Source organism: Cyprinodon variegatus, unplaced genomic scaffold (genome assembly GCF_000732505.1).
Source record: "Cyprinodon variegatus isolate N-32 unplaced genomic scaffold, C_variegatus-1.0 Scaffold1327, whole genome shotgun sequence".
In the NCBI taxonomy this organism is placed as follows: domain Eukaryota; kingdom Metazoa; phylum Chordata; class Actinopteri; order Cyprinodontiformes; family Cyprinodontidae; genus Cyprinodon; species Cyprinodon variegatus.
Window position 1 is genome coordinate 147,625 of NW_015151780.1, and position 27,985 is coordinate 175,609.

General features: G+C 39.1%; 1 protein-coding gene across 2 annotated transcripts; it reads right to left on the minus strand.

Annotated features, from left to right (window-relative positions):
* Positions 1–27,985, minus strand: fam160a1 (family with sequence similarity 160 member A1). Of its 2 annotated transcripts, XM_015402263.1 has the most exons (13): positions 27,967–27,985; positions 21,940–22,006; positions 16,041–16,260; positions 10,758–11,432; positions 9,314–9,472; positions 8,430–8,516; positions 7,838–8,005; positions 7,474–7,553; positions 7,115–7,317; positions 3,343–4,347; positions 3,092–3,270; positions 2,844–2,964; positions 1–1,647 (listed from the first exon to the last, which is right to left on the minus strand). In XM_015402263.1, exons 3-13 carry the CDS (start codon positions 16,146–16,148, stop codon positions 1,451–1,453), a joined length of 2,982 nt encoding a protein of 993 aa, XP_015257749.1. In that variant the 5' UTR covers positions 16,149–16,260; positions 21,940–22,006; positions 27,967–27,985; the 3' UTR covers positions 1–1,450. The 2 variants fall into 2 exon arrangements, with proteins under 2 accessions (XP_015257749.1, XP_015257748.1); XM_015402262.1 differs by lacking the exon at positions 27,967–27,985 and having other exon boundaries at positions 21,940–22,082.

Consider the following 27,985-nt stretch of genomic DNA (forward strand, 5'->3'; position numbering starts at 1 on the left):
AAAAAAAAAAAACAATCCAATGGACTTTGTTTCCAAGTCTGAAGATGTTACGCTTCCGATCCAGGAAGCTTTTTCAATTCAAAATGTCAGAATTAATGTTGAGTTTGAGGTCTAGTTCTAACAGTCCAACATAGCCTTTCTACGTATCTGATGCTGTAAAATGTACATCTGCTGGGATCTCCCAGTAAGTTGGGCTCCTAAAGACTAATTTAGAATCTGACTGATAACAAAATGTGCAATGATTAATCTGAGCCACGCTATGCACAAGATCTGTCTGCACTGAGGAAAGTTCCCTCACCTCAGCATGTTGAAACCTTACAGAGGCTAACATGGCCAGGGAGTTCATCCTGTTTTTTTTTAAATAATTCAGCTAATAGTAAATTGACCACTCATAGTTAATTTATAAGGCACAGCACATGTAGTGCAACATTTTTTAGTGGATGGTGCAGAATGAACAAAGAATGGTATGTTACCCTATTTCAAATATTTTTTTTTTAAGAGAAGCCAGACCAAATGGGCATCTGAGTCAAATAGACGAAACCACAGGGAGACCATGAGGTCATGGATTGCTAGTTCTAGTATTAACTAAAGCGGATCAACTTACAATTTAAATCAGTATGAACTGGTAAGAATGCCATGGGATTTGTTCTCTCTACTAATTGAAAAAAAAATCAAATTAAAAGGGTGAAATTTTAGTTTTTTTTCAGTTAAAATGCATTTATTTCCTTTTTTTTTTTTTTTTTACATTTCTTTATGAGAGGTGCCAACAATGATGGTGGAGACAATAGAAAGAAGCAGAGCCCATAAAAAGTTAGACAAATCTACTTGTTTAAACAAACAACAGGAGATGTTGCTAAAAGACTCCTGAACTGCCTCTGGCAAAGACACAAAGGCTTTCTGTAATCACACTTTTAAAGGCAGTAGTGACTAAAGTGTGTAACAGTTGTGATTGAAAATGTCAGCTTGGACGTGTTTGTTTTAGGCTTTCAGTATTGCTGCCAGTCATCAACAGAAAACATAATGAAAAACCGACATTCAATGTTATCCTGATGCTTGAAGGCAACTTCTGAAAGGCTACCTGAGTGTTTTTATAGAAATCACGGAGCAGCACTGCATCACTGGAGCTGCTTATAGAAGATATTCATATGGGTTAGGAAAGAGCAACTGATTGTTTGTGGGTAAAGAAAAGAAAAATAAAAAGTCTTTGGTGAGAGGAGCTGCAGCATGTCTCTATGAAGAAAATCTGCTCCAAGGTTGGATCTCTATTTTGTCTGACAAACGCTTTGCAAAGGCAAGGTGATGAGGTTCAACCAAGCAAAGTTGATTCTTTAGTTAGAAAAAAATAAATATTTTTTAATTCTTTCAAATAAAAAGGGAAAACCCTTCAGTTCATTAATTAGTACCTGAAAAAAGTACCCAATATTCCTCCTGAACTCATCCCAGAGGTTTTCTATTCTTCCATAGGAATGTAAGACAGGACGGAGTGCTCCTGTGCAATGGCAGCAAGTTCTTTAAGGAACTCTGAGAAGAGAACCGTAGCAAAGACCTCCGTCTGATCCAGAGAGATGGCTTTAGGCTTTGGTGGAGGGGAGTTCTTCAAGATCCTTCCTCCTTCCTGTTGGTTGGAGGGACCGCTGCTGCTTTTATCTGAGAGAGAGAAAACACAAACAGGTTGAAGTTTCAAGGAGGATCATTTTGTTTACTACATTTTTTAAATAAATTAAAATAAAAAACACAGACACCCTAAAAAAAAAAAAAAAAAAAAAAAAAAAGTTGAAAAAAAAAAAAAAAAAAAAAAGCAAAAGTTGCAAACAAAAAGAATAAAACAAGCACTTTGCAATTCCCATCTATTGTCTTTCTACAAAGACTCTGAGGGTTTGTCTTTATACTTATTAAGCTCTGATGCTTTGAAACCACAGAAGATCCGGTTCAAACATTGGATTAAAAGCTTGAGGGCCTGAAAGAGGAGGCTAAAAAAAAGCAGAGTTTATTCAGATCTCTAAAAAAAAACAACTGTGTGCAGTTCATCAGTTTGAATCGCTGCTGTACCTTTAATTTGGCTCAAATATTTAATCTAATTATTAAACTTTATGTTTAAATCCTAATCAGATTTTTAAATGAATTTTAATTTGGGAGGTAAATAGAGCTTTTTGACTGCATTCTATTGTCTACATAAGCTTCAGTCTATAAACAGTTCTATCTTTTTTTAAAGAACTTTATTGATCTCACAATGGAGAAATAAACTCTCGGCATTTAACGCATCCATTGGGGAGCAGTGGGTTTCCACACACTGAGCCCGGAGAGCAGTGTGAGGTTAAGTGTCTTGCTCAGGGACCCAGAGTGCAGGCTGTGGGGATCGAACCAGGTACTTGCAAACAGATGTGAAGTGAAAATGACTTTAAGCCAGCTCAGTCTAAGCAGAGGTGGTAAAAGAGGAAACCGTTCGGCTGATCCACTGCCTGAAGAGTTAAATAAATAAGCATGTTAATATAAATAACAACTTGCAACTATCAACATGGAGATAAGATAAACTTGATCATCCCTATTGGGGGAATTTGTTTTTGCAGTCAGATAGGTGAAAGATGAGGCTATATTATTATCATTTTACTAAAGATGGAGAAATGCAGGAAAATATTGATTAATCACACAAAAAATTAGAAGTACAAAGAAATTTGAATATATTTTTTAAGTTTGGTTGGCCATGTTGGACAAGATATGTTCATTTTTGTTTTGTTTTTTTAAAACAACAAGATATAGAAATAAAATTTACATAACGATATCTTTAACCTGTGCTGCCAACCCTTAATAAAAGAAAGGTGGTTCAGACTGAGGCGTGTTTTTACCTGCTGTGATGAACGAGGCCTCTCTGGCCAGCAGCCAGTGTTGTGCCACAGTAATAAGCTCAGGGAAGTCCTTCCTGCAGGCAGCCGCCTCTTCTATCTGATTCTTTACAATAGCGAGAACCTGGGGACAATTATTTAAAAAAAAAGAATCATTAAATTCCTATCTGCAGCGTTTTAACTCTTTGGAAATGTGGTAAAAACAGGTATTATCTGTTATGTTTTTTTTATCTGAAATAAGTTTGGGTCACCTGGTAAAGTGATCGAACAGTCGGCTGAAAAACCAGATTGGTGTTGAGGAGGAAGGAGCGGAGGAGTGGCTGAGGGTAAGCGGCCAGCTGAGCCAGGATCCCTGTCAGCAGCAGGTTGACATGAAGCGTGTTGGTGAGCATATTCTCCAGGCGAGACAGCAGCACGCTGATAAATGGACCTGCAGGATGAAGATTCATTGCTATCATGTTTGATTTTTGGTGCTGCAGGGAGCAGATTCACCTGAACTCACCTGTAAAAGGCAAAGTGTAGCTTCCTTTAGAGCTCCCACTACGGGACCTCTGAATGGACCCAAATGGAGACGCTAGTTTCTCTGAATCAGGAGTTTCAGCTGTAAAGGAAGTGAAGTCCATCTCTTCCTCCTCCTCTTCTTCCACTGCTATAGAGACAGACTTTCTCACCTCTCCATCAGTTTTTGCCTGTTTTCCAGCTGTTTGGCTGACCAGAGTACGGACCAGCTCCTCATACTGAGATAAAAGATCATCACTAGTGCTGGTCGTGTTTTGGACGTTGCCGTTACAGTCTGTCTGACCTTTGACCTTTGCCTTTAAGCTGTTCTTTCCGTTATCTGCCACCATAGAGGTGGGAAGTGTTAGACTGAGCCCGTTTTTCAGTGGGACCTCAGTGGATTCTGGCTGAGCCTCAGCTGATGATGAGCCGCGGGGTCTGGCTGATGTCTGCTCCATCGCTGAGGCGTCTTTCTTTGCAATCAGATCGTACACCAGGACGTCATCCTGGAAGTCATTTTCCTCGATGTAGGAGCCTTTAACCAGCATGATGGCAGACCTTCTCATCTCCTGGATGTGTTTTGGTGCCTCAGAAGAAGGCAGCTGAGGAGGTTTCGGTTCCACAGGAACTTCGCCAGCCTGAACTGGACACGCATCAAAGGTGTCATCCCATTCCAGCTCGAGCTGGGCAATAGAGGGTGGTTCTTTACTCGGCGGCTGACTTGGGCGAGGACGTGGCCCCAGCAGCTGTGGGACTCTCTTGAAGGCCGTCTGGGTTTGGCGACTGTCTGGCGTCGGCTCCTCCAGTACGCCCGGCTGGTATTTCTCTGGAGGAGGGTTCTCCCCATCATACGGTGCCGACCACACCTGGCAGGCCTTCATGCAGCTGCTGATGCTGAGCCGGGCGTCATAGAGGTAATGAAGGTAGCTGACATCCAGGTAGATCTCTGAGCCTATGGTACAGGAGTTACCTGAGCCATCGTCTTCTTCAGAGAAGCTGCTGTGTTTGTCTGATGAAGACAGACAGGAGATGATGAAATCTGATGTTGAACGCAGAACTCCCACAGAGCAGAAATAATGAGTCTGACATTTAGCAGCAGGAGGTAAAGTGATTTAATATTGCGAAACAGCAGGAGGTCTCAGCCTCATAATACACACCATCACCCCTGTTAGATGCTCATGTTCCAATTAAATGCAGATCAACACCTTACAGTGCACCGCATGTTTTCACGCACGTCTTACTTTGACACTGAAGAACTATATTTTCTTTTAGTATTCCTTTCTTTTTTCTTTAATTAATTTCCAAATCACTTAATGGCCCACTGGTATCATTGCGAATATTTAGCTAAAAAGGTGTTATTACGAGGTACATTTGTTTGTAGAATTCCCTCAGCAGTTGGTTTAAAAGCTACAAAAGCTGTTTGAATGTGTCTTCAAAGCAGAAAACACATTTGGTTCTCTTAGAGCTTTCATGCTCAAGTAATGCACAATGCCACCACAGAGGAGTGGATATAAACCGACAAAGAGGCTTATAAAGGATTAAAGGGCCTTTTGCTTACACTGCCTGGTGTTGTCTTTACAATGAGTTCATGTGGCAGAGCTATACAGCTGGGCAGGCCTATTTAAATTCATATTTTATGAACTACAAACATTCTGAGGGAGTGCTGAGCATCCGAAAAGTGTAAAGGATGCATGGATTCAGCAGGTAAAGAGAAATAAATATTTAATGACTTTTTATGTTCAACTAATATGACAATATTTGAATAAAAGCAAGTAATCAGATTTTTCAGATAAGTATCTGAACTCGGATCACTGGAGACATGAAAGGATCTTGCAGGATGAACAATATCCTCCATGTTTTTGGTTGTGTAGCCCAGCATTTTTAGCCTGGATTCACCAAAAAACAAAGGATATGTGGGGTGTTTTTTCTTAAACGCTTCTCTTAGTCTGCTTTTGAATTAGTAACAAAATTTTCATCATCAGCAGTCTGTTAAGTAAATTGAATTGAATTGAACTGAACTGAACGGAAGTAAAAGTGTTACGGTTGGCCATGCTATTGGTGTGGCAGTGGGCCATATGGCAGCAATACTTAGACTTAGACAGATTTTATTTGTCATTTTGTTAACACAAGTGTAAAACAAAAAGAAATTGTTTTGGATCAGTTCAATTGAGCTTGGACCAGTTAACGATGCCAAGCTTGGTTCCTTACGACTGTTTACACATCATGCTAGCACGGTTCCTCGCCTCCTAGAGACGATTTATGGTACTACTGCCTTCTTGAGATAATCAAGCAAATCAAAATGGCGGTGCCTGTAACATTCAGGAAGTTTGGTAATAATTGTGATATTTCGTTGTTTGCGGAGAGTCAGGCGAAGAAAGCAGCCTTTGGTGAATTTACTTGACAGAGTCGGCTTTTCGGAAATGGATACCACTAGCAATAGTCTAATCAGGGCTTACAGACAATCAGGGCTTTGTCCAGAAGTGAACTGCGCCGAGCCCTACTGATGAACTAATACCAGTTGAGCGCGATTCTGTTGTGTCTGGAGCAGTCCGGTTCAGTTTTGTGACTCTTGTTACCACAAGATGCATTTTATTTTGCATTATTTTTAGACTTTAATTAGTCCATACATTTCTGGCCTAAATTCTTGCCGTAATTAACATTTGCACAGCACTTCTCTCCATTGCCAGATGAACATAAGAAGCCAATAAAGCCATTACACTTAATTCAGCAGAAGGTTTCCTCCTTTTAAGCATTTTGAAGACCATAAGGTCAAGACATGGGAGCTGGCTCGGAGCGCATCTGCCTGGCTGTGTGTTTCCTGGACGGGGCCGCCTTTTACAGTTGCCGTTTGCATCTCTCCTTCTGTCTCCTTGAACCCCAGTCAGCCTCAGCAGATGGCCGCTCACACTGAGCCTGGTTCTGCTGGAGGTTTCTTCCTGTTAAAAGGGAGTTTTTCCTCTCCACTGTCACTAAAAGCATGCTTAGTGTAGGGGGTTTGCCTTTTGAGTCAATGAGTCGATGCAATCAACTGGTTTTCCTTAGATAGAAAACTTTGAATCAATTTGACTGTATGATCTGGTGAACTGTAAAGTTCCTTGATATGTCATGTGTGTGAATTGGTGCTATATAAATAAACTGAATTTAATCGAGTTGAATCTTTATGACATGATTTGTCTTATTGGGCCCAGATACATTGGATTACAAAATAGAATTCAACGTGCTTTTTATTACACTATCACAAGTACAAAGCAACGAAATAAACTCTCTGCATTTAACCCATCGCATTGGGGAGAAGTGGCCTGCCATTGTGCGGAGCCCGTGGAGCAGGTACACAAAGTGACAGTCTGTGGGAGTGGAGCTAGAACTCCGGACCTCCAGGACGCAAGCGTAAGGCCCTAACCATTAGGCCACCAGTCCCCCACAGACAAAGTGCTGCTGTGACTGAATTCGGCCCACAGGTATTTAGAGAAGCCAAGCTCCACAGATGAACAGTCACACGCGACACATCCTCACAGTTTTACTTCAATAAAAGGGCAAAACTGCTACAACTTATTTTTTAACAAATGTTCAATTAAACCTTGAATTAACAGAAGTTGGCCAAAGTTCTAACAAACTATTTTGTTCACTTTTCTGGCATTTTGTAAATTAGGAAACATGACTTTAGATGTAATTGACCATAAACACAAAGAATTTAGTCTGATTTAATCTCAGACAGAGAGAAAGAGAGGTTGTGTCTTTTTATAATGGGTGTAAATATCAGTATACCCCTGAATTACCTGTGTTGCTGGAGTTCTTTGGAGTTTCGACACGCTTGGAAAAAAGGATGGAGTCCAGCTGCCGCAGGGGTGGGGGGCTGCGATCAGGGGAGCAGCAGGACGGCGTCAGCGCCAGAATCTTGGCTGCCGATGCTGAATAGAAGTCCCTCTCCCTCACCACTCGTCTCTGACTCAGCATCATGTGATTGCAGGGGATCAGGTACCTGCAGAGGGGAGACGGAAAGACGTGTCATGGAAACCAATGGGCGGCCGAGAAGGATGCAATGAGAGGAGAGAGATAATCATGGCAGGAGAAGCTCATCATGTCATAAATCAACTGAAGCTCCAGAAATGGCCAAGTCAGCACAGGGGCCACTTACTTTAGTACAAGCTGCAGCATCACATCCTCGCAGTAGAGGCCGATCAGAGTACGAAAAAGTGCGAGTGACACAGTTCCCAGCTGGAGGCATCCATTAAGAGAAAAAAAATTATATTAGGATAAGACAAAAACTATTTTATCGTACAGAAATAAAAGAAGTTTTGCTGTACAAAAAGCAGTATTATATTTTTTCTTCTCAAAATTATTCTGTCAAACAATAATGACCACACCTACAGGTCCTAGAGACATTTTCCAATCCATAACACAAGCCTCTGGCTTAAGGGTTAAGCTGTGTAAATAAAACGTGCATATTCCTAAGAAAAATGAGAAAACATGTCCGTGAATGACTGGGTTTCATCCTGTACCTGGAAAGGAGTGTTGATGCGGCTGACCAGTGTATCCAAAATATAGACTCCCTCATGTTGGTGGAGCAGGATGAACGAGAGCAGAGTTTGCAGCAGGGCCGGCTCAGTCACGCTCCTCAGGAAAAGGTCGAGGTAGGCCGTAGTGGTCATCACCTCCTCTAAAGTGAGCTTCATAGGGGTAGAAATCAGTCAGCTGGGACTCTGTATGTAACTGTGAAGCTTAGATCAAGACAAAAAGCTAAAGACGGAATACTTTTATCTTTAGAGGTTTGAAAAATGTATTTATTTTCTTTTAATCTTAGCACCAGATCCTCTCAGAACAACAAACCTGTGGGGCACAAAAACTTAAAGATAAAAACATGCATCTGTTTGGAGAATGAAATGAAATCCATCTCAACCAAATTACTTTAAAAGCCAATTTAATAGTGAATTCATGTTTAGTAATAAGGGTGGCAGCATCATGCTATCAAATACATTTGGCACAACACAAATGATCACTATAAACATACACATGATTAGAGGTAACCCAACTGATTTGTTATCATTTGCTACTAGAGTGTGATTACGAGTGAGAAGAAAGACAAGAACAAACCTTGTGCAGTGCTGGTGCAAGGACTGGTACAAGGAAACCATTATAAATATAAGCCACCAACTGGTCTCTGATGCTTTGATGGGCGACCTGGAAACAGTAGCAATGTTAGAGAGGCCTGCAGTCAGGAAGAGTTGCAGTATAACACTGGAATATCGAGTTCCTTTGCTTTTCTTAGGACACCAGGAGGACCTGATTTAGACCCTGTGCACCGCTGGGTGGACTGTTTGAGGATTTGGATTACTTCTCACAGATTTTGATTTCTCAGAGTGAATCAGGGACATCTTTAGAAACCAGGGAAATCAATTCTCTGTGTTCATTTATGCCTTTGTCTTCTTGAATTCTGTTCTAATGATAACTAATGAAAGTGGATGCACCTGCCTGTCTCCCAATCACCCTCATGGCTCTCAGCTGTTACTCAGCCTATTTCTACCTGCCAGTATATCACATCCTCCTTTCCTGAATGAAGATAATTCCAAGTGTCAGTGTGAACTCCTGTACTGCCCTGTCCTTGCTGGCTCCTCATAGGCATTCTGGACTGTTCCAGATTGTCTGCCATCATCCAGTCAGTCAGCTTCTTGCCTGTTAAACACCAGCTATAAGACCACATCAGCTCCGCCCCAGTTTGCCGTTAGTCTTTCTCCCAGCATTTCCCATCCTTTTACAAACTTTCACTAATCCTTTTGACCACACTCAGTATCTGGCTGACTATTGGGTCTTTAGGTTTTTCATAATTCATCTATAGTTTACATATGGCATTTGTACCGCGTTCAATCAATGCACATTTTTAAATGAATGTGGAGTTGAACAGTAACACCAAGGCTCCATAGTTAGTCTTTGTGGGGACTTAGTCCTTTATTCAAAAAAAAAAAGGCACACGGCCTCACCTGAATCACAGCATTGCAGAATTCCAGTGAGTTTAGAAACTGGACCAGGGACGGCAACCGAAGCCACTCCTCCTTGTGCAAACAGTGCCACTCCTCGCTGGGAACCTCCAGCTTGGTTGGAAGAGATGAGTAGAGGCCACTCAGCCCTGTGGCCAGCACCTAAGAGACGTGACACAATGTTAAAAAAGAAGAATCTAAAATCCAAGATTACATGACGGTGTGTTTAATTCTTGGTTTTTGTTCAAAAAATACATTATTATCATGCACATGTGCTTTTAAAGACAACAGAACATCCATCCGTCCGTCCGTAATTCACATATTGATTTGTTGACTTGTCTCTCGCTACTGCAAGAAATCTTCCTTCTTCAACCTCCAGGTAAATTACTCAAAATATATAAAATATGTGGTATTCTTTATTATTCATAATTTCACCCAATAAAAAAAAAAGATTGACTTGATGAAAAGTAACCCATCAGACCGATTAAGCTTCACGTCTTTTGATTAAGTGCTGTGCTGTTTCTGTAACAAACATGACGTGCTTCATTAAATTGTGACCTAACAGTTTTCAGTATCAGCTTCATCAGAACCAAAGCATCTTTTTCCTGAGGTTCTATCCCTGCCTATATTTTTTTCTTTACCTCAGCCCAGACAAATGGAGACTGCTGTCACATGTTCACCACAGTAAACCCTTAATAGAAACACCAGCAGCTCTTTAGTGTAGCTGGTGACCTCCTCACAGCTTTTCTCTAATTACTATTAACTGCCTTCAGTGTCTTCTATGGGAGATTTGTACATTAATCTTGACTGATGATTTTGCACATTTACATCCTGTAGATAGTTTATTAGCTATAAAACAATCCTATTTCAGTTTATATAGACTTAATGAAAAAGACATTTAAACTCAGAAGGTGTGAAAGACCAAAGATGATCAAATTAAGTATTAGCTAAAATGCTTGCTGATAAATCTAACAACCTGTTGATTAAAACTGATTGGGAATCAGTCATCATTGTCTACACTTTAACTTGTTATTGTGCTATACCTGATCTCAGTATGCTTATTCTCCTGAGGTCCCCTCTGCAAGCTATCTGAAATACTTTGTTTTGTTTAACTGGCATTTTATCCAATTCTTTCTTTCACTGCAAGGCCTGCAGCTCTGGATGAAAAGCTCTATTCATGTGGAATTACTTTTTAGATGAGCTGTAATCTTATAAAAGTCAGGCATTTGCAACAATCAACGCAAGATTGTGTTTTCAACTTTTTGAGTAGGTCAATGAATCAATCTGACAATGTAACAAATTACTACACCGAGGGACTCTCATATTTGAATAAATATGAACAGCATGGATTATTTCTTTTCGAAATATAAAAGCTGAATTGAAGAGGAATTTTAAACCTTTTTGCGGACAAAATTAAGAAGGATAGAATGTTTGGTCTGAGACTCACCGGACAGAAGTAGGTGTTCTCTGCAACATGTTTGGCCACCCTCTCATTCTCAGCAGACAACGACATGATGAGCAACAGGGCGTCCCTCGCCTGCTGGCCCACGCTGCCCTCCCTGTGAATGAAGGGGATGAGGAGGGAGAAGATGAGGAAGTTGGTGGCCCCCTGATCCTCACTTGTGTGGAAAAACAGCTCCAGGATGGAAGGGTCCTTTGCTAGAACGCAGCACAACTGGTGGAGCAGCAGCACCAGCTCCGCCTCGACGCCGGGCCCCCCCGTGCCCGAACAGGAGGACAACAGCATCATCAGCGGCCGCAGGATGGGCTTGTGATGGAGCAGAGGCTGGCGCGACTGGCCCACCAGCATCTCGTACATCTTCAGCTGCTCCAGTTTCATGTCATCTGTGAACTCTCTGCGCAGGCTCCACACAAACAGGCGCTCCATCACGTTCTCCATCACCACGAACTCCAGGATAGGACCCATCGCCCCATCCGGACCGCTCTCCTCCTCCATCAGCAGGAGAAGCATGTGCTCCACGTAGTTCTGCACGGCGCTGGCTTCATCTCCTGGGATCGGGCCAAAGCGAGAGCCTCCACTAGCTCCACCGCTGAGGCTGATGAGGGAGGGCAGGGTGGAGCTGCTACGCAGTGGATCATGCTTTTCAAGGATCTTCACAACCTAGAAGGAGAAACATGTCGTTGGTGGAACATGTTTGAGAACTTTTATGCAACAACAACTATAACTGCCAACAAAAAGAAGTATATTAGACTCATGATTTTTTAAATCAAGACCAGAAGATGATTTTATTTATTTGCAGGTAAACTTATCAGCCACTTTCATGTCGACTAGCAGTTATTTTTGCCCTGGAACTGAAACAGTGTTTATTTTTACTCTTCTCTTTAAGCATTTTTTTCTGCATAAGCTCATAATTAAAAAAAAATCTACTGTATGATTATGTGTAACAAGGAGGAAAAATGATATTTGCTTAAATTTGGAGAAATAAGTTATTACACATGAGGTAATTCTGCATTAATTGGGTAAGTCAGCAATGAGACATAAAGTAGCTAAACTTTTCTCTTCTGTCTGACGGCCATCTGTCTGCTGGAAGCAGGCGTAAACAAATAAACTGAACTAGCTGACACAGAATAAAACTGACTTTTGTTGCTTGCAGACTCTCCCATGTGTAGAAACCAGAGTCCTGATAATAGGCCCAGTGTCCCCAGCCTGACATTGCTGCCATGACAATGGCTGGTTGTGTTTGAGAGAACTGGGCATGGCTACTGGAAACTAGGAAAGAGTTTGTAATCCCAGCCGTGGTCTGATGGGCCTGATGGACTCTGTGGTTTGAACTTTAACGCTCAGCTTCATTCTGGCTCTTCCTACTTCATCTATCTGCCAGGAGAGGACTAGAGTTTGCAAACATCTACTTCAACTAAAGGGTACATGTGTTTGTTTCTGCTCATCGCTGCTTTGGCTAGAAATAAGCAGGTCAGCATTATTATTATTTTAAAAAGAGGATGAAAACGATGTCATTAACTTGTAACATTAACAGATAGGAGATCTGAAAGAAAACCTCTTTTTAATCCTGTATTTATTTTCTAAGAATTAGAAGAGGTTTGAGGTCCAATAGTTCTGAAGTCTTTTTTAGAGTGGATGATACTACAGCAAGTAGAACAGGTTAACATTTAATACATTTTCTAAACTGGTTAACTTAAGTTTACAACAGAAATTAGGAAGCTGGTTCAGAAATGAAACATGAAACCCCCCACCGTCCCTTCTTTCATCCGTTGGACTTTATCTCTACATGCCTACATCTGAAAAATTACGGTACTGATTAGAGATCATTTTGTATCCTTTTCACCCCAATAATCCTCCTTTTTTCTTTGACAATACCATCTCATCCATTTTCCTCCTCCACTCTCCTATATGATAGAAGTATAATTGCATTTTGCCTGCGTTTCCTAAACTTTTCAGAGGAGTTTTTTTAACAGAAAGTTAAAACACTTCTGAAAATGGAATAGAAAAGTAGGTGTGACTTGGTTAAACTGGCCTGAGTTTTCATCTGGAGTCTCTGGACTAGTTTTTCATATGGATGAACTCTGGGTGTTGGCACAACAGTATGTGGAACGGGAGGTTCCTCACGTGGTGCTGGTGTCAAATTGCTGCCTTCTCTCTCCTAACTGGATCATGCAACAGTGTAGTAATGTATGTAAGAGGATAAAAATCCTAAATTAAACGTCAAAATATTTTTAAATATTCTTTTTAAGATGCCTTTCCGTGCAAAACTTATTTACTAGGTATTTGTTTTAACTCCTTTAAGCTGAATGTGGAAAAGAAAACAAAAACTAAATCTAAACATGCAAAATAAACAAGAAAATATAAAATCTGGTTTACTGCAAACAGCAAAGCCAATGTGTGTGTTTTTTTTTAGGCATCACTAAAACACGAAGCCTAAAGTTGTGTCAACTTTTGTAGATTTTGTAAGGTTCAACTCAACAGGTATTGATCATGTTTAGGAGGGATCAGGTGACAAACTGACCACATATTTACACTTTGCTGTAAAAGGTTGTTGGAAGCATTAAGCTCGGCAAAACAAATACAACAAGTTGGGCTTAGGCAGGAGAGCTGCAGATACAATCACAGCAAATGAGGATAAACCCAATCAGGGTTCAAACAAGTTGATACAGTTGCTGAGGAACAAGGTCAATATTTAAAGAGACGTGTTAATCTGATTTCTAAACATTTTAGCTAAAAGTAAAGGACAATTTTATCAGGCTATCGATGAACAAACTACAGGAATAAAGACCCTGCAGGTATTAAATTATGTTAATAGCTTCCTTCTTACAAAAGGAGGGACTGAGCAGCCGCCAGTCTCTGATAACCTTTACCTGACAACAGGCTACATGTTTTTATTCAGGATCAAGCTGCATTTAAAGCTGTTCATATGGTTTCACCTTCACTAGAGTTTCAAAATGGTCTTTTAACAGTTATCTCCTCTTGTGAACCTTGGGTGCGTATGTCCACTAACCCACCTGGCGAGCATCTCACTCATGCATTGTAAGATGGAAGATGGCCGACTGAAGTTTTCATTCAAAGAAATTAATCCATAAAGAAATTAATCCCATTTTACAGCCAAACAATCCTCAGAAAGAGAGACCATACTTCATGTATTTTGGTTTTTTTACTGTATTTTATTTAAAGGATATTCACTCCACACTGCATCAACTTCTCCATGTTTTACCAAATCTCTGATTTCGTGTAATTATTAACCTATTTAGAAAGATAACGGGTACTTGTTTTGGAATATTTTACAGATATATGTATTTTAAGATGTGCAACTATAAAATCCTATTATACAAACTAACTTCTATTATTTGTGCACTGGAATCATATTGTGCAGCTCCAGCTTAAATTGTTCTAGTCTGACCTGAAACGGGTGGGCCAATCATCTTGGAGCATTTTGGTTTTAAAGCGGCCCATAAAGCTTTGAGGAAAGCAAGAGCTGGTGAGCCCACAGCATAGCCAAACAAACATGGCAGTGCAGGAGGATGTACATGTAGCTGTCGCTATCACATTTGTCAGAATCCACAATTTAATCTTTTAAAGTGGGCAAACAAGGGGGGAAAAGCACAACTATTTCAGGATTCTTATGGCGTCTGCTGCTATTCTATTTGTTACCCTGATTGGCTAAAACCAAACTTTGGTAGGCGGCAATAGATGTCTCTTTGTCCAATACTCTGAAAGGTTCTGCTTTACGTCCCCCCTTCCCACCCTTAACAGATTCAATGGGAGATTTCCAACTAAACAAAGCGCAGAAAAAAAACCTGCCATTTTATTTAACACAGCTTACACATTTGCTTCTTTATTTTTAAATCAGCATATGAAAAAAATCTGCCACTTGTTAAGGTAAGACGCTCTTGACAAAATTGATGCTTTTAGGAAAAATTCGTTTTCATCAATTAGTTTTCAGTCTATTGATAAGATCAATTAACTAGAAAAATATATTCAACAATAACATTTTTACATGTATTCTCTGTCTTGAAAATAATAAAACCATATTTAACATCTCCACTATAGATCACAAACTGCTCATTTTCACCAGAAGGAAAAAAATGTTTTGCCTGATGTTCATTGTATTTGTTAAAGACAAGTCAGAATCAGTTAAAGTTACTCGTACCAGATTAAACTTTTCCAATAAACAGTAATCCCAGGAAGCGTTAATAAAAGCTACACCCTACCAGAAAAAGGCATTTATTCTTTTGCACAATGTCACGCAGCCAGACACAGCACATATTGTAGGTAAAGAAATGTTGAATTAGACTAAAATAAAACCACATAGTTAATCAGCACTGTTAGAACCTACTGGACTCTTGTATCTCTGTACCGTCTACCCATCATCACACATGTCAGCGTGAGCAGAGCAGCTCTGAATTAGCAGGCTTTCTGGTCCCATAGGGGTAAACATGGACACATGCTGCTTTAAAGAGCCAAGAGTCTGAGGCAAACTGCTCCACGCTGCCAAGATTCCAGCAGCCCTCACCACACTCAAGTTTACTGAGGTCACTTTTACTTTCAGAGCCTCAAGGCAGAAGTTAGGCCTTTTTTATATGGAAGCTTGGTTTAAAGGGGGAAAATGGGACAGGAGGGAGGAAACTGTTAAACGCTGATCCTGATAGGAATTTGCACTATTCTTACAGAATAATTAATAACCATATTTATATTTATTAATTACAATTATGCAATTTTTGGGGGGAGGTTAAAGAAAAAAACTTTAGGCCTACAGTTTAAATGAATGTAAACTCACATTTATTTCAAGGATGTACTGGTGAGTTTAAACAATTTAGATCGAGTTTAAATCAAAAACTATTTATTTCAGTAATCCAAGGTATAAATAGCAAAAAATAGAGACTGATGACACACTTCAAATGTGCATTTCAGCTACTCATCATGATCAATGCTAATAAAGACAAATAAGTCCCATAAAGGTTACTCCTAAATAAACTGGCAGTTCCAATTGTTAATACAAAGCATAATAGTGAAAGGTTGAGTGGATGGAAAAAGCATGGTATAAAATCTGATCCTTTATTATTGTTTCATCGTTTTCCTGCTTTCTGAGAACGTAAAACCTTAATTGACTCTAAGCTGTATTGATCTCAATCTTATATTGTCATGAACCAATAACAAATGAGTTAATTTTTTAATGTAAGTGAACTAACTGAATGCCCTTTTAAACTACAGACGCGTATCTCCTAAAATGTTAAGAACAAGCTCCTGTTGCTGCCTTACCTGAGCCCAGTGGTTCTTAAACACAATCATGCATGTCTCGGGGTCCACCCCTTTTAAGACCAGAGACTTCCCATCTTTGTTTCCATTGGCAACCATTGAGGCCATCATGGCGTCCAGATCACGTGGGTTTAGTCATATCACACAATAAAGACGGAGGACATTCCTGAGTGCCGACTGGGAGCCTTCATAACCGCAGGAAAGGAAAAAATAATCGAAGAACCTGGGAACGACAAAAAAAAAACACAGATGGCATCATCACACAATGAATCTAAAATGTTGTTTAATTAAACCCCAGAATAGTATACATTATAGACTATATTAAGCTCTGCAGACTGCGCTCCCTCTTAATCGCATGGCTGGACAACAGCTATGACAGGCATGCATGAAAGAGAACAATAACACAGTGAGATGACTCAATAGAGGGAGAAAGAAATTTGTCTTCCCTGCTTGCTGCTCTCTGGACTTCACACCAAACTGTCAAATTGTTTTTGCAATACTTCTGAGGCTCACAGGGGATTCCTGCCGGCCCTCTGACATCATTGTCATTACAGAGACAATTTTGACACCGACGGTAAGCAGACACTCCTCAGGATATAAGCAGCATGCAGACCAGCAACCAAAGAAATCTGGAAGTTGCCACGTTTTCCCCTAAGAAAAGAACTAATTTAATGTTTCCCTTAGATGGAACATCACTGGAAAGACTGATGCTGAAACAACACACTACAGGAACGGAAGGACCAGAATGCTTTCTAAAACAGTAACATGTCTGTTACTATGCAGCTAGAATTATACCCAGGGATTTAACTGTTTAAGGAACAGACCTGATCTTCAGGAGAAAGGGAATCAGGATGTGGTTTATCTACTGTTTGAATATTAAATTTTCCTACATTGAATCTTTGCAAATATCAACACGGACATTTGAAATGATGTGTTACGCATCACAGACTAAATGCATCTTAGCTATAATCAGTCCTTTATGTCACGGCCTTACTTTCTGTTTTACTTTGATCCATTTGTTTTATTGGTTTATTTCCTACTTCGAGTTCTTACATTTATTTTAGTTCTCAGGTTTTTCTGTTGTTGTCCTCTGTTGCCCTCTTGTGTTTGTTCCTTTTCCCTTGGTTTCCTCGTTGTCTCCACTCACACCTGCTCCTTATCAGCTCGTTAGCCCTGCCTTTGTCTCAGTCAGCTATATATACTCCCTCTCCTGTCACTCCTTGTTGGTTCCTCTGTAGTCGCTGGTTCTGTCATCGCTGGTTCCCCTTCGCTGTTGCTGATTGTTTTCCCCTGATGTCTCCATGGTTATGGTTTGTGTTACATTTTAAGTTGGATTTTGGATTCCTGCCTTTGTTTACTGTTTTCACCAATTAAACTGCAGATATCACCTCAGCCACTCTACCTCTGCATTTGGGTCCTCTAAACCAGGCATCCCCAACCTCGGTCCATCAGACCCCCTGTCCTGCAGGTTTTAGAGGTTTCCCTGCTTTAGCACAGCTGATTTTAATTGAAAGCTGATTACAGGACTTTTGGTCTACTGCAATCATTATCAGCTGTGCTAAAGCAGGGAAACCTCTAAAACCTGCCGGACAGTGGGCCTCGAGGACCGAGGTTGGGGATGCCTGCTCTAAACCACAACCCAACCCTGACACTTTAATCCCTCAAATGTCACACAGAATGTATCTTTGACTTCTAAAGGGCTGGTTATACTCCCACAGCAGTGTGTTGCAGTGAGCTTGTCGCTGGTATGACGCAGACATTTTTGATGTATGCCCAATTTTGCCACCACGTAAGAGGGACAATCACAAACTAGCTGTGGATCTAGATACCCCTGAGGCTTTGAGGAAGTGGGGGCAACTTTGTGCAACAACAGAGGGACATGAGGGCGAAAAAGAGCAGGGATCCAGGTGGGAAAAGTGTCCCAGCATTCTTGCGCACCCCGCTCTTCTAGCTGGTCCATCTTCACAAGTTGTTTTCCACAATGGCGTTCATACAAACAAAACAAGCCAGTAAGGTACCAAACAGGAAATATGCATAGTAAAGAGAGGATGTAGATTTAACCAATCAGAGGCCTCCTGTCTGCAGCACTGTCTGCAGTCACCTACAATTTTGGGGAGGTGCACCAGAGTGTCTCCAGAAGGGGCGGGGGCATATCTGCGTTAACTGCGACACACACACAGATGACCTGTTTCTGAGTATAAATCAGCCATAGGTGTCATAGTTCCACCATTAATATCTAAAATGATTAACCAGAACAGCAACCTGGACTGCTTAGTTAAATACATAACCTTGTGGTGTCAAGGGTTAATATTAACAAATGTAAGATAAGAACCATTTCTGGGGTGAGAATTCTAGTGACTGTTCCAGTTTAAGAAATATAATCAGAAAAAAATTATCCTTCTCTCTGAAAAGCTAGTTTGAAGAAGAAAAAAAAAAAACACATGAACCGAGGCAAAAAAAAAATGTTTTCTAAATGTTAGTCCACTAGAATCCAAAACACCAAGACTCAAGCAAAGTTTTGTGGTGATAATTTTGACAATATTTCCAAAAGTTGCCTGTGTGAACATCATCATTCCATTTTCTGTATCTGTTAATTATTGCAGCTAATCTTTGACCATAAAAACATGTCAGCTCAGTGACAGCTAATTTGCTTTATAACTGACCTCATAAACAGTTGATATCAAAATTAATTACTTTAGTGCTGCACAGTGGTGCAGTTTGTAGCACTATTGCCTTGCAGCCGGAAGGTTCGATTCCCAGCGCAAGATCTTTCGGCATGGACTTTGCATGTTCTCTCCACCCATGTGTGGATTCTCACTGGGTACTCCCACAGGACAAATACATGATTGTCAGGTTAATTGCTCTAGATTATGCGAGTCTATATGTGCATGGTTGTATGTCTCTGTGTTGCTCTGCGATAGACAGGTGACCTGTCCAGGCTGTACCCCGCCTCTCGTCCGTAGACTGCTGGAGATAGGCACCAGCCCCACTGTGACCCTGATGGAATAAGCTGGAGAAGATGGATGGATGGATGGATGGATGGATGGATGGATGGATGGATGGATGGATGGATGGATGGATGGATGGATGGATGGATGGATGGANATGGGTGGAAGAATGGATGGATGAATGGGTAGATGGCTTGATGGATGGATGGATGGATGGATGGATGGATGGATGGATGGATGGATGGATGGATGGATGGATGGATGGATGGATGGATGGAATATTGCTTCATTAGCAGCTCATAGCTGTGTGTTACTTTTTGCTAGTGTTACATATTATCTACGACTGATAAGTAAAACGGTGCTCTGGAGAATTGTGCACAAACCATTTTTAATCTTCTGTATATAGGAATTAAGTAGCATTTCTGATAGGGGAAAATGTTTGGGGGTGGGGCTTACAGTTCATGCTGTCCAGGACCAGAGATAGTTCCTTTTAGGAATCTGTCTGGATTAAAACATGAGCCAAAAAAGAAAAACAGCTTTTTTTGAACCAACTTTGTTGGCTCAAACAGTTGAGTAAATGTCAACTTAAGTTCCTTTTTAAAAGAAAATCAATATTTAACAACAAAATCAAAATTCAAAATCGAAATTAAACAAATTCATTCAAAATAATTCCACCTTAAAACCAAATCAGCACAAATGACAGTTTTACCTGCACAAATGAAGTAGCACTTAAAAAGTAGGCTAGATAATTTTGATTCAATTCAGAGCTTAATGGGCGGATAATTGGGTGACCTAAAAAAAATTTTTTTAATATCTCTGATACAACAGCAGCACATATGATCTTTATCTATTTTTCCAAATGACCCTTTAAAATGCACAAAACTGGAATAAAGAAGCAATAAGCATTCAGTGGAGTGTCAGCTTCATGCAGCTGAAGCTCCTCCTATTAGATGATGTGGTCCAGGATGTAAAAAGTGTGCATCTTCTGAAATGAAAAGCGGAAAACTCACTGCGGGGCTCGTGGAAATCACCGCCTGTGGTTTGAACGCAGCATAACACACACACTCAAGTGTTTTTCTGCATGACATCAAGGTCCATATAGGACAAACGTAAAAAACCTGCAGAAATGTGGATTCCCACACACGTGTACAAACTCAAGAAAATCGTCTTTACTTAATGTTTCTGATGTACATAAATTCAGTTTCCTTCAGAGTTTTTTAAAGAATGCTGGTCCTCCTGGACATAATCAAACCAAATCTTTTTTTAATATGGATCTCTATGAACTGTTTTTTAGTGTTTTTTAGAACATTGCTCGTCTTACCTATATATATATATATATATATATATATATATATATATATATATATATATATATATATATATATATATATATATATATATATATCACGATGATCCTTTTTTTTTTCCAAGCAAAAGTTAAACAAACATTAAACAAAGTTAACGTAGAACCTCTTTACTGATCAGCATGATATTAGTTTTAATGCTTTTTATGAACTTATGTGTCTGGTAAGAACTGCACTTCAGAACTGCTCAATCAGACAGTTGAAGTTGATCCAAACTGCTGTTGCCTGCTTCCTTACTTAAACTAAGCAAGTGGAGCACATCACTTCCAGCTCTAAAGTTCTAAAGGACTCCGTATGTCGGAAAATAGACTTTAAAAATGTACGTTATTAGGTGGCTTAGCAGCAAAACAAATGACAGACTTGTTAGTGTATCAACCGCTGTCTCTAATCTACTCTGCATACCCAGATTTTTTATGAAATCACTTTGAATTATCTTGCCCTTGAAATCTACTACATGAATAAGCTTTCCTTGAATAAATAACACCCAGTATCTCATCACTAATCGAGATATAGTGATAGACCTTTACAATTTCAGTCAGTAATGACAATAAACAACATTTTGTAGTAGGCAGTTGCAGTTTCTAGATTGCATCAACTGCTTATCCTACTTTCACATTCTTTTGGGGCTTTTAAGGGTGCAAAATATTTCATTAATTTATGAATATTCAACATAAAGCTCAAATAAATTGTTTATGGTTTACACTATTGTGTGTTTCTTTATCAACAGATAGTTTAAATCATACACAGGCTCCAACATTCAGTGAAGTTTGCACACATGAGCTCAAATCCGCTGTTTATGATCACCTAGTTGCTCCTGAACATACTAAATCATTTTTGTCAAACACAGGCTGACTATTTGGGTAAAACGATAATGAGACTTGGACACATTTAGACATTCAAGTATGACAATGATCTCAAAGATGCGTCAAAACTGGTTTGGGAATAGCTAAAATAGGTTAACGTCAAGCTCCTACACTGCAAAAATAATCTCACTTACTTGCTGAATTAAAATTGTTGCCAAACAAAATTTGTTTCAAAATGATAACAACTGTTTGTGGTTGAGGTGGGACTTACAAAGGGACATAAAAAAAAAAAAACACAGGTAAAGAGCATGTATATTTGACCAGATATGTGAAAAATCTGATTCTCCACACTAAAAAACAAAACAACAGTTGAAAGAAATCATCAAAAGTTTGGAGCTAACTATTAATTTCCATGATAAATGGATGCAAACGTCTGACCTCTGCTGTGAGCTGAAATAAATAAAAAAAACAACAGTAAGCAGTCAGTCTCCAAGGAGCAGAATGAAGCCTCACCAACAGTACGACATGCTGCAGCTGCACAACTCAATGCCAAATTACAGCCTCTGGGTTTTAGCCTTAAATTAGGAGCGAATCACAGCTCATCCCTCCTGCTGCACACTGACTTCACCCTAGAACTACAGAGAGGTCCAATCATCCACAGAAGTTACTCTAACAAGGTACAAACTTCTACCATCTGCTTTCAGTTAGCGCTGAGGCTCTGCTGGCTGGATCCTGGACAAGGAATGTAGGAAGGCTGTGAGAGCGTGAATAACTGTGCGTCTCTTACCTCTTTTTCCTTTCAGCTCTCTTTAACAGGAACACATCGCTAGACCAGCCAGGATGCCATTTTTGTCCTGTTAAGACAACAATGAGATATGGAGACGAATGAAGGAGAGCGGAGGCATGGTGGGAAGGGATCTTTATGAGTAAGAGCTGCCTAGATGGAGATGGAGAGGAGGTGGTTAGAAGGTGGGAGGGGAAGGGAAAATCATGGGAGGGATTAAAAAGTAAAAACAGCCTGAGAGAAAGTGTCCAGAAGAGGAGGACAGACAAAAATGTATGCAGGATTGTTCACAGGTTTAAGTCCTAGTAAGAAATGTGAATATTTTCCTGCAGAAAACATAGTTCTAGTTTCTTTTCTAATGAATGCTGTGATGACATGTTTTTTCCAAGAACCATTAACCTGAATCCTTAAGAAAATAACAGCCACCCGTTCCAGCAGCAGAAGGCTAGATCTATAAAGGATCTATAATTATGTTGCACCTTCAATGGCAACAAAAAAAAATTGTTTTTTTTGGAAAGCATCCTGCCCTGGCTAAAAGTGTGACATTGTGCAAACAGAGAGTGAGAGGGAGACAGATGGAGGGAGGTGGTGCTGCATGCGTGTGTGGGAGTCAGAGACGAGTCATCACTCCCAGGGGTTGGTTTTATGTCTTGTTGGGGACCAAACTTGCATTTTTTTTTCCCTCCCCATGAGCGACAGCATGTTTCAAGATCTCATTTCTGCAGTAAAAAAAATCACCAAAGGCTACATTTACCAGATGAGCAGATCGGTTTAAACACACAGAGCCTAAAATAGCACTAGAATCTGGTGAAGACTTTCTATTTATGGCCAAACAAAGATCTGAAGGAAAGGCCACAAGGATGACAAACATACATCAGCTGTTCTTATTTGCACTTTGAGATCCAACCTTCTGTCATCTGCAAACGGAAAAATATTGGATTGTGCTGCATCACCGACCATTGGTACCAAGAAACTGCTGAAAACAATAGAAACAAATTTATATCCTTTTCTGTTATACATTTTTCAGGCTTTTATTAAAAGTTATTGTTTTGGTTTTTTGTCAGCATTGGGATTAACTGCTAAACTGCTCTTCGACAGAAATACACGCACCAACTAAAAAGTTCTGGTTTTCATCGCGCTGCCAACAAGGTCATTATAAAGGTTTATCATATAACTTTACCATAGCTAGTACTTAGCACAAGCAACCTTCTATAGCTCCAGAGAGATTCTGGACATTTTCCACAAACTGGAGTTTGTGTTACAAAAACAAAAAACAAAAAAACAATCTGATCAAGTAACCTGGGCTTTGACTTTTATCAAAAAAGGATGTTATAAATCAGGCTTCATGGTGCCATACTGCATAAGATTTAGCTGGCATCACAAAGAGGAACATATACATATATCATCCACTATATTCATATGCGAGCCTGAATTAGGGGCTTTTTCATATATTAAACTTAAACGATGCTGAGTAACTTTTTATTCTGCAGCTATCACAGGATTAATGAGATTTAACACACACGTCCCTTAATCGAAATGTTGCCTCTCCAGTATTTTTTCATTTTTTAAGACTGGATAATAGAGACGGTCATCTACTTTATTGTATATTCAGTTCTGTTCAAATCAGTTCATTTCAGCAATTAACTAAACTAATAAGTTATGATTTCTGAAAGTAAGGAAGTAAAAGTTTCCAGAGTCTGATCAACTTTAAAAATAATGTGCAAGTTAAAAAAGCTTCTTTTACAATTATTTTTCTAGAAACTAATGAGAGGGTCTGGAATTGTAACATCAGGAATTTGTTAAAACAACAGATTATTATTTCACTTTGTGCTGAATGAATGATTCTTAAACTGGTTTTAAGGAGGTTTTTTTGTTTTTTTACACATCTTTACAGACTTGGCAATAATCAGAGGAGGCCGACAGTCAGTGAGAAAAACCGTCTGCCTACTCCTTCATATGGGATCTTATTCCAGTTATCAGTGGGATTGTTCCAGCTGTTACACTACATAGGACAGCTGCTGGTTGGTGATTAATCATTAGATTAATTTCTAGTTTTCATCATTTGAATAGAAGAATTAAACACTTATAGAGTTGCACATAAACAGGAACCCTCTAAGATTCCTTTGCTTATAAGAACATTTAAAAATCCCATTAATTAAAAATCCAGAGAGGGAAAAATGCAAATATGACAGGGAATGAAAGGTGTTTTAAGGCTCTATAAAGATCCATGTTAAAGCCCTTAAAGACCAGACTGGGTGTGAATTACATCCACTGAACACAAGGTGACAATAATCAGAAGCGTCACTCCTTTTCTCACTGCTGCTGTGTGATGTTTCTACTAATGGAAAATCAATATTCACACTAACAGAATAACAGACGGATAATGGTTTTAGCAGGCAATCAGGTTTTTAACAAAATGTGTCAAACACTTTCTCACCCTACAGGCTGCAAATAGCTGCAGAAGTAGTAATGAATATTTACTCAACCCCACACAGAGACTTCTGCAGATCTGCTGAGTGGAGAGGAGCACTGTTCATTGTGGCATTGTACAATAAGCAACACTCCCAGAGTAAACACGGTACATGGAATTAAGTTTGAAAAGATTAAAAGAGTAAAGAGAATCCAGACTGATGGAGAGTCAACATTGTGAAATGAAAGAAATGATCACCTGGAAGGCCTTTGTGCTTTTTGTTTAGTTTTTCCTGATCTGGTTTCTGGCATTGTCTGCCATCCCAAATGGTTTCATGAAGGTGTGGTGAGGGAAAAACAGCTGAAGGCTATGACACACCCTTTTCTCATGAAGGAAGATCAGCTTTCTTGTTAAACAAGAATTAACCTGCACTGAAAAAAATTGAACACCATTTACTTAGAAAAAGCTAGCTACATTTTTTCCACATAGTAAATTTCACTCAATAGAATCTAAGTTGATTTTATTACTAAGAAGACCTGATTTAACAAACAAACTCAAGCAAATTTTACAACCAAATTTCTCTTAACAACAGATGTAGTTTTTTTTGCTAGTAAATTTTAATCAACTCAGATTTTTTACTTTTAGTAAAAAGTAATCTTTTTTTTTTTGCTTTATTTTTATATAATAATTAAGTAAATTTTACTTAACTAATCTAAATCTCTACTTTATGCTGCTTTTTTTCAATATATACAAATTATTGAATACATCTCAACAAAACATTAAAACATTACAAAACTTTTATGTCAATTTAGAGGGGGGAAAAAATGTTTTAAACCATACAGACAGTCTGTATATTAGCTTGCACCTATGCAAATCAGGACCCGGCTGTAAATAGCAATAATTTCTTATGATTACACCACAAGTACTCTGGTCGTATTCAGACAGTTTCTATGGATTTGCTGATTAAGTCAAACAAGTAAACATCCATGCATCTTCTCCTGCTTATTCCATCAGGATCATGGGGTGGTTGGTGCCTATCTCCAGCTGTCTACGGGCGAGAGGCGCGGTACACCCAGGACAGGTCGCCAGACTGTCACAGGGAAACACAGAGACATGCAACTATGCACACACAAGGAGAATCTAGAGAAGCCAATTAATTTAACAATCATCTTTTTGGACTGTGGGAGTAAGCCGGGGTACCCGGAGAGAACCCACACATGCTCAGGGAGACAACGCAAACTCAATGCAGGAAGACCCCAGGCCGAGAATCGAACCCAGAACCTTCCTGCTAATATTCAAGTACATTTTACTTTCTTATTTTAAATTGAAAACTTATTTTCAATTGTTTTGTTAATACTACAGTATGTGCTAAGATTGATTCAATGTAATTGTCTTTTGATGGTTATAGATTTATTAATAAATTCTAAGTACTCTAACAATAAATAAAAGTTGTTTTTAAAGTTTAAGGACTTACATGCTAATTTGCAGTAAATTAAAAATAAAATATTTAATATTTACAGGACCAAAAAGTCCCTTTTCCAGTGTCAAGGATGATGGGATCAACCTCATGAAACCATTTCACATTATTATTATGAATAATCTTCCCCTTAGCTGTGAAAATCAGGTACTGTTAACCACAGAGAGAGGATTTGAGTCCAAGTCTGCTCTTTTTTAAGCTTGCAGTGGATTTTTAATATATGTGTGTCTTTTTGGGGCAAAGTATTGTTTTAAATTCAAAAACAAATCCTAAAGAACACCTATAGATCCATCTTAGATGTGAGATAGATTCGACTTTAGAGACAGGAGTAGATTGATCCACATCTAAGTAGCTGAGAATAGAATCAAAGCCAAAATAAAGGTCATGTTCTGTGCTGTAAAAGTGTTGCTGGTATTGCTTAAATGTGGCTAAAAAAACTAAACTATCTGATCTTTTTGAACACAATTAAATAGCCATTAATTTAAGTTTTTGCCATCAAAAAATGAATAGTAAAAGAAATGAGAAGGATAAAAATCTCTCAATTCCTCTGCCGAGGTTCTTGCTGGCAGGTGGAAAATTTACCAGTGACCATAGCAACCCAAAGGACAAACAAATCCATTAAAGTGATAGCAGCTGCTGAAATATTTAGGTCTAGGTGGAGCTGAGAGGACAGCGGGAGCATAGCCTCAGACTTTGTTGGACTGTACCTAGTCTGTACCTTCAGTCTGCATGGCACTCACCCCTGCACACCTGCATTTACCTCACTTTTTCATATCACTATTCTGTCACACACCTTAGCTGCAGTACAAGTTAGTGAAAAGAGCTAAAACAGTGCACCAAAGATGGCAAACTAACACAGTTACAGTTAAATTAGAATAAATCTAATACTTAAATCGTTGCTTGTCAGTATTTGCTGACCCTGTTCCTCAGGAAATCATCTATTCTTTTATTTTTTTCACTTCAAATTTGTCGTCATGATCCAAATAAATCATTTAACAAAGCAGTTAATCATTAATGCCAGACGAAGTATGTTAATGTCCCCAACCAGCACTATTAATGCCAAGAAATGTGTTGAAATGCTGCAGATGTTAGTGCTAGAACACACAGATGTTCTCAAAATAAAATTTTCTAGAGGTTTCTAGGGACAAATTCGAGTCAAGTCTCTGATTACAGATGCCAATAACTTAAGAAATGATCCCTCCTTAATATTTACCATAGCAAATCTAAGAACAATGTTAATGCTATAAAGTAAATAGACTTTCAAAGCTTTTTTCAGAAGATTATTTAGAGAAATGCTAGTTAAAACTGTGTTTAAAAGTTTTTAAAGAGTTTTATTTTTTCCTTTTTGGAAATAATAATCTAAAAAAAAATTAAGGTTTGATTTAGAGAAAGATAAAAGGGGGAAGTTTATCATTTTGAAGGAGTAATTTTGTAATGATGCCAATTCAAAAGCAAGAGATAAATACGTCAGAGATAAGTTAACTGTATGACCTAAAGTCCTTCAATACAATAACACCTCATCTTACAAAAAACTCTTTTATACAATGATGACAACTTTCCATTAGTGCGGCAGCTGAGAGTGAACAAGAATCCTTTCTTGAAATCATCCTTCACTACTTTTATCTTACTTTTTATATTAGTTTTAAAGCTGAAACCCCAACTCTGAGTTGAGTTTAAAGTGTTTTTAAGTCTACGTTTTGATTTATAAATTAGTTTTTTCCTCTTAAGTGAAACGTAAAGTTTCTGACTGGAGTCCGCATTTGTAATCCGTTTTATATTTGGAATCTAAGGACATGATGAGAGAATATTTTGAGTCTATAAACCAGGTGAGTTTTAACGACAAAAAAAAAAACAGCTGCTGCAGCTTCAATGTAAAACGTGGATTGCAGTGGGTCACATATAGATGCACTATTTTGAAAGAAAACATCAGAAGAGTATATAAGTAAAAAAAATAAAAATAAAAAAATAAGAGTCAGTAAGACAGTAAGATGCCCAGGAGGAAGAGATAAGAAGCATCAAGGGAGGGGTGTTCCTCTGACGGCTGCTAAGAATTTGCCAGTAGGAGGGGTGCCACTTGAAATCAGAGGTGGCTCACAGAACGATTTAAGGTTAACAACAAATGGCAAAAAAAATGGCAACATACCTGAGCTAGACCATGCTAT